Source organism: Cervus elaphus, chromosome 1 (genome assembly GCF_910594005.1).
Source record: "Cervus elaphus chromosome 1, mCerEla1.1, whole genome shotgun sequence".
Lineage (NCBI taxonomy): Eukaryota > Metazoa > Chordata > Mammalia > Artiodactyla > Cervidae > Cervus > Cervus elaphus.
In genome coordinates, this window is record NC_057815.1 from 68639377 (window position 1) to 68654144 (window position 14768).

The 14768-nt window shown below is 48.8% G+C and overlaps 1 protein-coding gene across 1 annotated transcript; it reads left to right on the top strand.

The window, feature by feature from the left end:
- Positions 1–484: 484 nt before the first annotated feature.
- LOC122697113 (2-acylglycerol O-acyltransferase 2-like) lies at positions 485–14550 on the top strand. The gene is made up of 6 exons (XM_043907573.1): positions 485–602; positions 5542–5720; positions 10467–10671; positions 10988–11162; positions 11800–11999; positions 13419–14550. Exons 1-6 carry the CDS (start codon positions 512–514, stop codon positions 13571–13573), a joined length of 1005 nt encoding a protein of 334 aa, XP_043763508.1. The 5' UTR covers positions 485–511; the 3' UTR covers positions 13574–14550.
- The last annotated feature ends 218 nt before the right edge of the window (positions 14551–14768 follow it).

Below are 14768 nucleotides of genomic sequence, written 5' to 3' on the forward strand. Positions count from 1 at the left end.
CTGAGAATTGACCATTGGATTCAGCAGTGTGGAGGCCACTGGTGAACTTGCCAAGGGCAGTTCCACAGGACAGGAGCTGTTACTGTATATTTGTGGAGGGGAACAGTGGACATGGCAGAAGAGGGGAGACAGCTACTGCAGCCAAGTCACTGGGTAGATGTGGAGGACAGAACTGCCCTATACTTAGTGCTTGACCTGTCAAGTGGAGGGCAAGATTCAAGCAAAAAGAGAAAGCTATCTGGCAGATAAGGTATTGCCCGAGGAGGCGAATGTCCTTCCCTTCCTCCTTCCTTTAACTGACTCCAGGGCAGGTGGGTTCAAAGGTTTCTCCTAGGAAATAGACTCCTGCCAAGGTGAGGGCAGGGAGGCATTAGGCTGGGCCGAATGGGGTGTGGCACCCTCCTCCCAGACCACTAATGCTTACTCAACCTCTGGCAGCAACAAAAACCAGTAGGTGCCTCAGACCACAGCAGAGCTCAGAGAAACGTGTGGAATCAACCAAGGAGACAGCATGGTGAAGTTCGCACCCTTGTCCGTGCCGTGGGAGCGCAGAGTGCAGACCTTTGTGGTTCTGCAGTGGATTTTCTCCTTTGCGGTCCTGGGTAAGGAGGGCTGGGCTGGGGGAACAGGAGACCATAGGATTCTCCATCTCATCTGCTGGCACCATACTAGTTAGGTACGGCTACCCCCAGGGCTAGTGTTCAGCCTGTGGACAGACCCTACTAGACTGGGGCTAAAATATGGACATACTCTGTACAGGCTCTGAAATGGTCAATAGCCATTTCACACACTCACAAACAAACATGCATACACACACGCATGCATGTACCTTATGTATTACCCCATGTCCTCCCTCAGAACTTCCCTAAAATTTTGCAGCTAAAGCGTTTATCCCCAGGAAAGCAAGAAACCCAGTTCTCTACCGCTGGCATCCTTGATGACTGACTTGTGTCTCTGCTCTAAAGGTTGTTGAAACATTTTAAATGTCCCTAGTTACCCCCATTACACATATGAGCAGGGAAGCTGAATGCCTTAAATGTGCAAGGCTGTAGGTCTGGGCTCCTGTGCTGCCAAAGGACGAAAGGGAAGGAAGCAAAGGGAGGAGACAGGGCTGAGGTGTGGGAGAGGAGGTGTGGAGCAGGGAGGGGAGGGCTACCCCAGGGCAGGGGACAAGTCCCTTGGCTCCTGGATGAAGGATTCTGGGGGCCCAGAACCAGGTAGGCTGATGATTGAGGATCACTGGGCGGGAGTGGGGGTAGGAGGATGAGGGACATCTTGCTCACCTGGCCTTGGTGGAGTTTTGCCAGCACGAGTGTGTCTGTCTGCCCTCATCCACCCCCAACTCAGCCCAGGACCTGGGAACATCAGGAAGAGCACAGGGAGGTCGAGTAGCCCTCGGCCTGGAGCTAGAAGGAGGACAGTTGAGAAGAGAGATCTGGGCCAGCTGGCACTGGGAGCAGGAGCTTGTACCTTGTCCCTTATCCTGGGGAAAAAGGGGAGCCCCAGGAATGCTTTACAAATGGAAGGGACAAGGTTCAGTCTGTGCAGTACAGGTCCCAGTGCTTGAAGCCTATGGATCTGCTGTGTTTGGAGTATGGGGGGTAGACTGATGGCAGGGAGTATATATAGGGGGAAACTGAGTGCCTTAGATGTCCAAGCTATATCAGGGGTCCCCAGATTATGTGGCATGGGTCAAATCCAGCCCACTGATTTTTTGCACTTGTACAGCCCAAGAATAGTTTTTACAGATTAAATTCTTACATAATTTAAATGATTATGGGCCTATGTAATATCCTCCAAGTTGCCCCATAGAGCCACAAAGTATACAAAATACTTTCAATCTGGCTCTTAATAAAGATTACTTACCTAGATCTAGGGAGGCTTCCAGTGGGTGGAAAGAAGGGACCCCTTCCAAAGACACTCAGGAGATGGGTCCACAGAGCAGGGTTTATAGGCTGGCAGGAAAAGTAAGGGCTTCCAGTGGGCCAATAAATGCTGGACATATGGTGAACAGCCAGTTCACACTGGACATAGAGCAGGCATTTGGGGGACAGACAAAGAAGCAGCCAGAAAGGTCAACAAGGACGTGTCACCAAGGACTCAGGGCCCAGAAACAAATGCTTTCCAGTGGGTTACTTGTTTACTCTGTTTCCTGTCCTCTGTAGCTCACACACTCACACAGGAAGGTAAGCTCCTCTCAAGCAGTTGGTCTTGTTCTCAGCTGAATCTCCAGCTCCTAGAAGAGTTGGTGTCCATGAACATTTGTTGATGAATGTCTTGTCCCATCTGACTAACTTGCTGTGTGGGCTCAGCCAATTTGCATACCCTCTCTGGGCCTCTATAAAGTGGGGTTTTACCTTTTTCCTTCTTGGTGTTATGAGGGGAAGGTAGAGGTCTCCCTTAGTGACTGAAAAGATCCCCAAGTTTGGTTTTGCCTGCTGACAGGAGTTAAGGGTGATGAGGATGGTGGGAAGTTCTTTCTAAGTGCAAGGGCCTCTTGAGTGGGTTTTTCCCAACCTTAACATGCTATGTTAGTTGCAAAAACCAGCATGTGCTGTTGTAACACATCCAAACAGAATGTGTATCCTACAAGTGAAAGACTTCCCCAAATCCACTATATACATATGTATACATATATATATATATATAATTTTTTTTTTTTTGTAGTCTAGCGGCACGGCTTATATGAAAGCAGCAGTAAAAGCACAGAGTCCTAACCACTGGACTGCCAGGGAATTCCCTCCAGGGAGCCACTATTAACAACTCAGTTTTATTCTCTGTAAGCAGTTCTCTGAAGTTTTTTCTTTTTTTTTTAATGTTGACAATTTAAAGTCTTTATTGAATTTGTTACAATATTGCTTCCATTTTAAGTTTTTTGGATTTTTAGCCCCTGAGGCATGTGGAATCTTAGCTCCCTGACCAGAGATTAAACTCACACTCCCCTTGCATTGGAAGGTGTGGTGTAAAATATATATAACTTACACTTTGTCATCTGAACCATTTTTAAGTGTACAGCTCAGTGACACTACATTCATTCACATTGACCGTCATGATTATCCATTTTTAGAACTCTTTTCATTTTCCCAAACTGAACCTCTGTACCCATTAAACAAAAACTCCCATGTCTCCCTCCCCTAGCCCTTGCTAGTCATCATTCTCTTTTCAATCTCTATGAATTTGATTGGTCTACAAACCTCACAAAAGAGGAATCAGAAAGTATTTGCGTGTATGTGTGTGACTGTCTTTATCTCACTTAGCACAATGTCCTCAAGATTCATCCTTGTTGTTACATGTTCCAGAAATCCCTTCCTTTTAATGACTGAATAATATTCCATTGTGTTATTTGCAACATTTTCCATCCTTTCATCCATCAGTGGACCGATGGCCATGTAGGTTGCTTCTACACTCCTTGTGGGTCGATCACTTTTTTGTTTGCCTTAAATATTTTTTAATAAAAATCTTGAATGGGAAAGTTGTAGAAGAATGGGAATAAAATGCCACCATTTTCACAAAAAAGAACATGTCCACGCTGGTAGATGTTCATGCATAGAGGAAGGAAGGATGCTTGCAGATCTGGAGGGAGGAGGCAGATGCCAGGAAACAAGGATGGTTTGGCGGTTGACTTAGATTTTTAAGTTTGGTTTTTTTAATGCAAATATTTAATGTGAAAAAAATTATAAAGAATGTCAGTTAGGACTCTCTACCTTGGGGAAAAATCAAAAGTCTACATGGGTTGCTCCCACTATCAGAAAACCACCTCTAGGGAGCAACCCATGTAGACTGGAAGTCCCTAGAGGTGGTTTTCTGAAAGTGGGAGCAACCCATGTAGACTGGAAGTCCCTAGTGATCAACCTACAAGGAGTGTAGAAGCAACCTAGATGTCCATTGGTCCACTGATGGATGAAAGGATGGAAAATGTTGCAAATAACACAATGGAATATTATTCAGTCATTAAAAGGAAGGGATTTCTGGAACATGTAACAACAAGGATGAATCTTGAGGACATTGTGCTAAGTTAGATAAAGACAGTCACACACATACACGCAAATACTTTCTGATTCCTCTTTTGTGAGGTTCGTAGACCAATCGAATTCACAGAGATAGAAAAGAGAATGGTGATTGGCAGGGGCTGAGGGAGGGAGACATGGGAGTTTTTGTTTAATGGGTACAAAGGTTCAGTTTGGGAAAATGAGGAGTTCTAAAAATGGATAATCATGACGGTCAATGTGAATGAATGTAGTGTCACTGAGCTGTACACTTAAAAATGGTTCTGATGACAAAGTATAAGTTATATATTTTTTACCATAGAAATTTAATAAATAAAACAAAGTGCCCTAAACACAACACTGTGGAAAGTCAGCTCCATGAAGGCAGGAATTTCTGTCTGTTGTTCATGACTGAACCATCAATGCCTGGCATATTATAGGTGTTCAGTGTTCTGTGAGCTCCAGCCTATTTTCTCTGGTTTATGAATTTTACTACTGTTCAGATTGGGTCAAATGTCCCCTCTTCCTGGAAGCCAGCCAGGAACGACAGACCCAGTCTACTCTGCTTTCACGTTCAGTACAACTGGAAGCTGACAATTTTAAGAGTGTGAGTGCATGGTATTGAGTAGAAGGAATGGGATGGGGTGGGAGAAATATTCTCTGAGAATGATGCTCCATTGGCATTAGGTTAGGGTCAGCCCCTCAGACATCCTGACCCTGAGATGAAGCCAAGATTAGCCTGCAGCAACGGACTGGGAATTGTAGGTAAGAAGGTATTTCCTCACTTGACCAGGTCATAGCCATGCTGCATCCTTGACCCATGGGCCAGCCACAGGCTGGCCTCTTCCTTCCTCCCTCCTTCAGCAGCAAAGGGCGTGGTAGTCACAGGAAACAGCATGATCAAAAGCTAAGAGGTTGACGGAACTCCATCTCTCCATGGAGATATACTGAACCATTTCAAGTGGCCAGAGTATTGGGTCCATATGGGTGAATGCGGCTGGAGCAAGATGGGGATCAGCCAGCTATGCAGAATCTGAAGGCCAGGCTGAGCTACATGGGCTGTTTTTAAAGTTATGAGAAAGTCATGGAAGGACTTTAATTAGAGGGGGGAATCTGGCAGGATTATAAATAGACAGGTGGGCAGAGAGGGGACAGAGAGAAGGCTGGGCAGAAAGCGTGTCTCCTTTTTCTTTGGGGTCCTGAAGGGTGTACACTAGAAAGTGTTAATCTAGTCACTTCTCTCCCAGGCATTTATTGAGCACCCAGTGAATACAGACTACTTAACTGGACAGAGATGGGGGTGGAGGGGTAAAACTGGAACAAATAAGCAGCCTGGTACAGTGGGGAAAACTTAGTTTGGAGTTGGGTCTACCTGGCTTCAAAGCCAGGCTCCCAGTGTGACACTGGACAGGCTGCATTCTTTCCTCCTTGAAGTCAAGAGAGTCTCACCCCTTCCTCCTGGGATGAGGGCTGGACAGGACAGTGCTGCTAGTTGTAGGAGGAGAGCTTGTTCCTTCATTCCTTTGACCACTTATCTTCTTGCTTCTGTTCCCAGCCCAGATCTGCATTGCTGTCTTCATAGGCCTCCTGTTCACAAGATTCTGGATCTTCAGTGTCCTGTATGCAGTCTGGTGGTACCTGGATCTATCCAAGCCGTGGCAGGGGGGCAGGCGCATTGAGGCCTTAAGGCGCTGCGTCATATGGAGGTACATGAAGGACTATTTCCCCATCTCGGTGAGTAATGGGGAGGCTGGAGTGTGGCCAGGACTATAGTGCCTCACGTATCCATGGGGAAGTGTGATCCTCTGTGCAGTGAGCAAAATACTAGGCTGGGAGGCAGGAGCTGGGCTTCCACCACTCTGTGGCCTGGGGAGGAGTCAGCTTCTGTCTGGCCGGGATGTAGGGCCACTGTGAAGATGGATGAATGAACAGGATTTGAAGGAACTCTGCGAGCCATATATTGTGGCACACATTATGTATCTTACAGATGTAAAGCCCTCAGCAGCCATGCTCAGGGGTGCAGGTAATAAACCTAAGGTTCTAAGAGATCATCTAGCCCCACACTTCCTAAGATGAAGAGACTAACCCCTAGAAAGGGACAGGATGTGATCAAGGTCACATACAAAGTTCTTCTACTGGTTTAAAGTTTGTCCATTGTCAGTTTAGAGGGACAGGGGAGAGGACAAGGAACTTGTTCTAGATTCTCTAACCTGCCTCTCACTCTGGTACATTATGCATCCTTGGACAAGGACTTGCCACATTCTGAATGGATCCTGGATATATTTACAAATGTATCCAGTGATCACACCAATTCCTGACACCTGAGTGCTTTTGAATCTCTGACTTTCTGACTCAGGGCACCTGATGGCCATTTGGACACTTGACCCTGGACCCAAAGTTCAGACTTGAGTGGAACAGGATCCTTGATTTGAATGAACTGACCTATGACTCCTTTTCTGAATCCCAGACAGACTAAAGTCTTGGATGTAAGCAGCTGGGCGAGGATGATTTATTGACCAGATAGAATGGGGAAGGTGATAGGGACACAGAGAGGTACAAGCAGGGACAGGTGGCCCTCCTCTGGAAACAGGAGAGTAGGTGGACTGTGCTGAGCCAACCTGAAGGGACCAGGTTGGGGGGTGGTCTTCCCAGACCCCATATCTGCTTCCTCTGCAGGGTGCCTTCCCAGGACCTTGTCAGCAGAAGCTGGTAGGGTTTGCTGGGGCCCTAGAGGAGCCATGGGCCTGCCACAGGCAGAGCCCCTCATCCTCACCCCAGAATCTCTTAACTTTGAGATTCTGAATTCCCATCTCTCCCTCTCTTCTTCCTAGACCAGGGCTTGCTCTTCTGTGCCAGGAAGGTCAGAGTTTCCATGGGGAAATGTTGTGACATCAGCCAGCAAGCCAAGGAAAAGCCATAAGCAGTTTCTGGCCTCAAGTAGAGCTTTCTGGCTCTCTTTGTGGATTCTGTCCCTGTGGTCTCACTCCACACTATGAGCTGAATCCCAAGTCCAGCAGGGAAGGAAAGGTGGCCTGCAAAGGGAACAGTGCAAGTGCAGACCCAGAAGCGGCCAGGGCATGGTTTCTGAGCAGTAGTGTGACTAAAGCTGAAGGTACACTGGGGATGAAGTTGGAGAGGTTTTTAGGAATAAGATAAGGGAGACCAGTGGGCTTCCCAGGTGGCGCTAGTGGTAAAGAACTTGCCTGCCAATGCAGGAGATGCAAAAGATGTGGGTTCGATCCTTTCTTTTGGGGGGTTCGATCCTTGAGTCAGAAAGATCCCTGTAGGAGGGCATAGCAACTCACTTCAGTATTTTTGCCTGAAGAACCCCATGTATAGAGGAGCCTGGTGGGCTCCAGTCCATGGGGTTGCAAAGAGTCGGACATGACGGAAGCGACTTAGCACACACCTGTAAGGGAGACCAGTACAGGCTATTCCACAAGAATGAAGTCTTCAACTGAAAGCTCTCCAGTGGGCTGTCTTCCTGCTCTCCTGGGGCCTCCAAAGATATATCTGACTCTCTTTGCACCTGGAGTTTCTGCCAGTTGCAGAAAATGATTCTGGGCCTGTATTATTCACCATCCTCCTGCTTCTCCCCCAGAGAAGATTTCTCAACCATGACACTACTGACAATGGTGGGACACTGGACACTTTGAGAAATTCTACCTACACAGTGTTCAGGATTCTTGCCTACTTCAAGCCTTTGGCACCACAACCTACAGAAGGCAAGCAATACCACCTAGTGGCCAGCAGAGGGCTGGATGATGAGCACTTTAACTTGCTTGTCCGGGCCTGGGAGCCTGAAGGGGTGGGGCTATGGCCCAGATTCTGGATCCCCGCACTTCCCAGGAGACCCTCCAACTCTTCCACATACTTCTACAGCACAGGGCCGAAAGGGATCTTACGGTGGCTAGGAGGTAGGGGGTCCCAGGTAAGGAGTCTGAACTCGACTGGAGCTCCCCCACCCCCCCATTTCTAAGCCTCTGTATCGATGTCAAATGAGCTTGTGTTTCTGGGCTGCCTTCAGCTCTTACTGATTTTATGAGCTAGGGTCTGTTGGTGGAATTTCAAGCAAAGTTGGGAAACTATTATATTTCTGAGCATTGGATCTTTCTAAGTGCAACATCTGGACTTCTTGAAGAGCTAATGGAGAATCAGGCATATTCCCCCAGGAGGACCTGTCTCCATTTGCTGTTCCCCCGTCACAGCTGGTGACATCCTGCTTATATGGTCTTGCCCTTTGCTTTTCCACCTGGTGAGTGATCGTGGCCACCTTCCCCTATCAGGACAGGAAGAATTGCATTGTATGTCCCTATGGCTACACAGTGGCCCACAAGGAAGTGTTTCATAATTTGTCTAAACAGGCCCTGTTGATGGACATTTGACTGGATGCCAAGTTTTGGTATTACCAAAAGAAAAAAAAAAAAGCTTCGGTTAATAATCTTGTTCAGATGCCATTTTGCATAAGTGTGAGAAATTCTGTAGCTAAATTCCTCGACAGTGGAATTGCTGGCTTAAAAGGTCAGTTACATTTTTCCACTTTAATACCAATAGATATTGCCTCATTGCCTTTAAGGGGGTTGTAACAAAATTATTTTCCTACTAGCTGAGAAAGAGAATTCATAAACAAGTACTTCAGTGTGGGGAGTCAGGTATGTTTTTAAAGAAACATACTGAGATGGATTCCTAAGGAAACACCTTTCCCAATGAGAATAACCAGAATATCTCTGCTTGTCCTTATTTTCACATTCAATAAATTCCTTCTGTATGAGTGAAAGAAGTTTGCCTTTTTCTGTGAAGGAATGGTGACTCTACCTAAGGTCCCCTCAGACTTTCTGCAAAGCGTCAAGGGTAACCAGAGGGAGAGGTTGATCACTACAGTGATCAGAGGGAGTTTGCAGAGATCCAGTCAGGTCAAGGACAGGACAAGCTGGGACTGTTCCGCTGGGTAGGGCAGACAGGCTCAGACTTCCAATGCTGTCCCTTGGGTCCGCCTCCAGTGCTATCTCTTGGGTCCCTCCAGGCTGCTCTGAGATGGGCAGCCAGGCCTCTGGGCCCTGAAGGTAACAAGAATCCTCAGAGCCAATGCTCAAAAATTTCAGCTTGTTAACTAGATGATCTTTCACGGTGCCAAAGCTGAGCCTAAGTGGAACAGACTGCCCGTGCCTGGAAGTGCAAATTACAAGGCCTGGGTAGTCTTGTCAGGGAGCTTCCTGCCAGGGGCTTAGGGCTTGGGTCAGGGGCCTCAGGGCCTCCGACTCTAAAGGCTGTGCCTCCCAGAGCACAGGGCTCTGTAAGGGGTGGACCCTACAGTTCCTGGCAGAGTGGGAAAGGGCTTGGTCACACACAGAATCACGGGCAGTTATCTTTGCACATTGAAGCCTGTCCAGTAACTGGTGGGAGCAGCATTTTTTAAAAAATTATTTTATTTTTGGTTGTGCTGAGTCTTTGTTGCTGTGTGTGGGGTTTCTCTTGCTGCGGATAGCAGGGATTACTCTTCATCGCGGTGCGTGGGTCTCTCACTGCGGCGACTTCTCTTGTGCGGCATGAGCTCTAGGCACACGGGCTTCAGTGGTTGTGGCTTGTGGGCTCAGTAGTCGTGGCACATAGGCTTAGTTGCACCACAGCATGTGGAATCTTCCCGGACCAGGAATCGAACGCATGTCCCCTGCATTGGCAGGCAGATTCTTAACCACTGGACCACCAGTGAAGTCCAGGAGCAACATCTGCTAACTCAGTTCTGCCCCCTCTGTCTTCACCCCACTTTGCCTGGAAGCTGCTAGTGATGAACAGCTCTGCTCTCCCTCTCCTTCTACAATGTCTGGTGGTTTCTGGTGCACCCTCTGTGCTGCAGGACCGACCAGACCTGGGAAGAGCTGCCAACAGCCAGGGGAAGAGGTGGATAGATGGTAATGAAGGTCTGACACAGGGGGAACAGAGAGGCATCAGGGAGACACTTGAATTGTACAGAGGGGTAAACAGGACTAAGGCCAGCCTCCAGCTCTGCACACTCTTTCAACCACCCTGATATAGCTAGCAAATTCTCACTCCCAGGTCCTAAGTGCTGAGTTTTCTCATAGGGAATTTTGTTAGAACAGGACTGCTTGAGTGGCAGCCCTGTGTGGCCCTTGATGGTGTATGAACTATGCCAAAGTATGATTATCCTGTCCCGTAGTCTTCGTAATTCCAGGGAACTCAGGGGCCTGAGATTCTCAGCAGAAGGTAGGCAGGACAGGGTCAAATGTCCACATTTAACACATTGAAAGCTGGAGAGGGAGACAATTTGTCTGAAGCTCACAGCAAGTCTGAGACATAGATGGCAACAGGATCTCCCTGGGTGCAGTCACATGCGTATCTCCATCTTCCTAAGAACTGGAGGCTCAGAGAGGAGGAGCAAGTTACCCATGGTCACACTGGTGCTGGCAGAATGGGGGAGGGTATGAGGTGCAGCTCCGATTCAGCAGGTTGCTGTCCCTGCAGCTGGTCAAGACTGCCTATCTGGACCCCTCCCGGAACTACCTCGCTGGTTTCCACCCCCATGGGGTTCTGGCCACTGGAGCTTTTACCAACCTGTGCACAGAGAGCACCGGTTTTTCCTCACTGTTCCCTGGCATCCGCCCACATCTGATGATGCTGAACTTGTGGTTCTGGACTCCTTTCTTCAGGGAATACATCATGTCAGGGGGTGAGTTTTCCCAACCCTGGGTAACCCAGCTGGGTGAGGGCTGCAGGCATGGAGGAGGGATTTTACAGAGGGCTGTCAACAGTTCTATACTTCTTCCAAGTGAATGTGTGGTGGAGAAGGAAGCTAGATTCAAGGAAGCACTTCCCACAGCTCTGTGCTTAGTGATACACTCAGTTGGGGGTTGGGAAGACCTGAAGGGCTCAGTCCCAGTCCTCAGGGAACTCACGATTGGGAACTGGAGTGGAGCCCAGCCCACATCTCTGCCCACGGTCCCTGCCCCTTCACCCCATACCTAACCACCTTTCTCTCTCCCCAGGGCTGGTCCCAGTAGACAAGGAGAGCGCTGCTCACATTCTGAGCAGGAAAGAAGGTGGCAACCTCATGGCCATCATTGTTGGGGGCGTCCAGGAGGCACTGGATGCCAGACCTGGAGGCTGCAAGCTGGTGCTGCGGAACCGCAAGGGCTTCATCAGGCTCGCCCTGACACATGGGTATTGGGGAGAGGGCTCTGGGTTCAACTGGGGATTGGCAAGGATTGTGCTTTGGTGGGAAGACAGCACAGATGAATACACATCCTATTTTGGCAAGGAGAGTTACAATCCATCGACAGTGAAGATTCTGTGTTGGTGATTGATGTAATGTTTCATTCCCAAATAGCCAGAGAAGATTCTAGAAGGGAGATTTGGTGATTAAAGGGAATAAGGTCAAGGGTCATATTTACTGAAAACTTGCATTACATCTGAGTCTAGGGCTTTTAGGAGAATGGTGTTTGGGGCATAGCTTAGAGCTGTTCTCTTACCTTGAAGCATCTATGAAGAATACAAGTTAACTGGGGAAGAAGAAATTTTTCCAGGAAGTTTGCCTGTTTTATACCTGGAAGGGCTCTCTGAAGCATTCTGTTCTCTTGTCATGGTGCAACTGGGAAGCCATGGTCCAGAGAGGAGCCATGACCTGCCTAAAATCACAAAGCAAGGCCGTGGCAGGTCTGGAGGACACCGAGGCCTCCTACTTTTGTCCCAGGGCTCTGTGCTCTGCTCCAGTTCCTGCTCACTAGCTCCCTTCAGGAGGCTAGTGGACCAGCTTGTGCCTTCTTGCCCCTCCACACTCTCTCTCTCCTGTCTCCTCTAGGGCAGCTCTGGTACCTATCTTCTCCTTTGGGGAGAATGACATATTCAAGCAGGTTGAGAACTCCCCTGGCTCCTGGGTGCGCTGGTTCCAGGACCGACTTCAGAAGATCATAAGAGTCTCCATCCCACTCTTCTATGGCTGTGGAGTCTTCCAGGACAGCTTTGGTCTTATGCCCTACCGCCGACCCATCACCACCGTGGGTGAGCCTAGACTTGGGCTGGGAGAGGACAGGGCTACACAGCAAGGGGCTCAGGCTGGTGTTGCAAAGGGGACTAGACATGAGCCGAAGACATCATTGACTTTCATGGAGTTCACGTTCCAGAGCGTGAAACAGACACACAGGCAGATAACCCTGATGAAAGGAAGTCTGGGGTGGGAAATCTAACCAAGACAAAAAAAAACAGTCGCCACTACTGATTACCGGGCACCTGCTATGTGTCAGGTACTGCACTGACTACTTACATGCAGCAGCTTAGTTTTCCCAACAACCTTGTAGGCAGTGATTATTATCACCATTTTACTAGTGACAAACTGAGACTCAGAGAAGGTAAATCACTTCCAAAAGATCACCCTGTCCTTGATACAAAGTTGAGGTTTGATCAGGGTCTATTTGATTTTTTATGATGCCAGAGAGGAGGGTTTAATTCTGACAGGAGGATCTTGTAAGGCTTATTGGAAAAGTGGATACCAGGGAAGGGTATTCCAGGTCTGATAGTATTGTGTGTAAAGTAGCAATCAGCAGGCTGTGAAGGAGAGCCTGAGGGATTTCCCTGTAATTAATGGGCATGGGCCTTAGTGCATGGACTTAGCACCATCTTTTCAGCTATTTGATTGTCTCATTTGCTTTCGTCTTGGATTCCAACTAGGTTTCAATGGCAAAGCTTGTAAAGTGAGGTCTTTTCATCTCCACTCACCCAGTCATTTCTTAGTTGAGTACAGACTTGGCCAACCCTCTACACCATGACTTTCCCTGGGTTGTCTGGTAATATTTTCATGAATATAATTCACAACTGATGCCTCCAGAACCATTTTTCAAGAGAAGAAGACAGGACAGCTGCTTTCTGAGCCTGGCAGAACTTGAGGAAGGAGGTTGATAGATCCTCCCATGTCCTCCCTAGAATGGGGGGCACTGTAGGACATCATGGAGGGAGAGGAGGTAGAAGGCACTTGGGCTGTGGGCCACCTCTTCCCAGACATACAGACACTTCCACTCATGGCATCTGAGACTCCCAGATCCACATGTCCATGAGGCTAAGAGCACATCCTCAGGGCTTATAACCAGTCACTGGTTCTTCATAGGTGACCCTGACCAATTTACTCAACCTCCCGGAGTCTCAATGCCTCAGCTGTCAAATAGAAATGCTAGCAAGTTCTATCTTCTTAGGATTGTTAGGATGACCTAAGAGATAATGCATTAAAACACCAGCTGGTGATATTGGTAATATATCAGAATCTTGGAGTTGCCCTAACATCTTAGACTCTATGACCCAAAATAGAATTGAAAGGGAAGGAGAAAGAGTGCTTACCTGCTCAGATGATCATTGTGGTGGGAACCCTGAGGGTCCCTGAGCCTTCAGTGTTTCCTGCTCTTGGCCACCACTCACCTCTGTGTCTTGCAGTGGGGAAGCCCATCGAGGTGCAGAAGACGCCACATCCCTCCCAGGAGGAGGTGGACAGGCTGCACCAGCGCTACATGCAGGAGCTGGAAAACCTCTTTGAAGCCCACAAGCTCAAGTACAACGTCCCCAGAGACCAACACTTGGAGATCTGTTGAGTGCCTCCCCAGAGGAGGGGCTCCTTCAAAGGGCAGTGCTGGCATTAGGGAGGATGGAGGAAGATTCTGTGATCCCAGAAGGCTTCCTGGAGGTGTCTGTTGAACACATCTCCAGAGCCTTCACTGACTCCTGCATCTCCACCCTGTGCCAGGCCTTGGGTCACAGCTGGCTCCATGGCAGAGGAGACCAGACTCTGGCATAGGTGATTTGCTCTCCTGCACTGACTCTTCTGTAGTGGGCCCTCTCCTTCATTCTGCCCACCTGAGAAATGGGAGAGGATGATGTGTGGTGTCTCTGTCCTCTGTGGTCCTATCACTCAATGGGCAGGACAAGAGCAGCTCCAGTGAGCAGGTTGCTCTTCCTCTGCCTTGAGTGACAGCACAGAAGCAGCCCCCAGCTGCAGCCCTTTCTCCTACAAGCTCCCTCATCCGGCATCCTGCCTGTCCCAGCTCCTCCCGCCCTGAGATGAAGAGGAGGGCGAGGCCACAACCCCCTGACTTATCCTGGCACCTTCGAATTTCTGGATCCTCTGAGCCCCAGAGCAGCAGCCAGAGAGGCCGGGAAGTGGGGAAGGAGACTGTGGCTTTATCACTGGCTAAATGACCATGGCAGACCTCTTCACCCTCCCTCTGAGTTTCAGTTTCCCCCAAGGACTAAGATAACCTCTGACCCCAGCTGTGATGTCACATTGACTGAGAGCTCCATGAGTCAGCTGTGACTCCTCCTTTGTAACTTCAGCCCTGACTTTGACACAGAAGGGAGCTCCATAAATGTCAACTCATCAATGACAGAATTCTGTTTCAGCCTTCTTCTCTTCCCTTACCCTACTCCCCAACTGGGAACACGGGTCAAAGCCTCCCATTTTTGTCCCAACCTGGCCCTGCAGCCCTGCTGCTCTGTGTCCTCTTCCCAGATGGTGGATCGGAAGGGCCAGAGAATGGCATGTTACTTCTTCCTCCCTGACCAGTCAGCTCCAACTTACCACCTCTGGCCTGTTCTGTGGGAGACAAGGGGAAGGCTATGTACAGACACAGGGCAGACCAGCCAGAGAAGTAACATGAGGAGTGAATGGTCAGTGTCTGCAAGCAGGGCAGTAGGGGACAAGCCTCTGATAAGGAAAATTCTGAGTCACTGGCTCTGGGATATGTGTCATGAGTGATTGGACAGGATGGTAGGGTAGGACCAGTACTATGA

Excerpts from the sequence above, each read along its gene's own strand:
- LOC122697113 (XM_043907573.1), top strand. The coding sequence starts at position 512 with ATGGTGAAGTTCGCACCCTTGTCCGTGCCGTGGGAGCGCAGAGTGCAG. Across the intron at positions 10,672-10,987 it reads GGAATACATCATGTCAGGGG|GGCTGGTCCCAGTAGACAAG; the intron begins GTGAGTTTTCCC and ends CTCTCTCCCCAG. Across the intron at positions 11,163-11,799 it reads AGGCTCGCCCTGACACATGG|GGCAGCTCTGGTACCTATCT; the intron begins GTATTGGGGAGA and ends TGTCTCCTCTAG.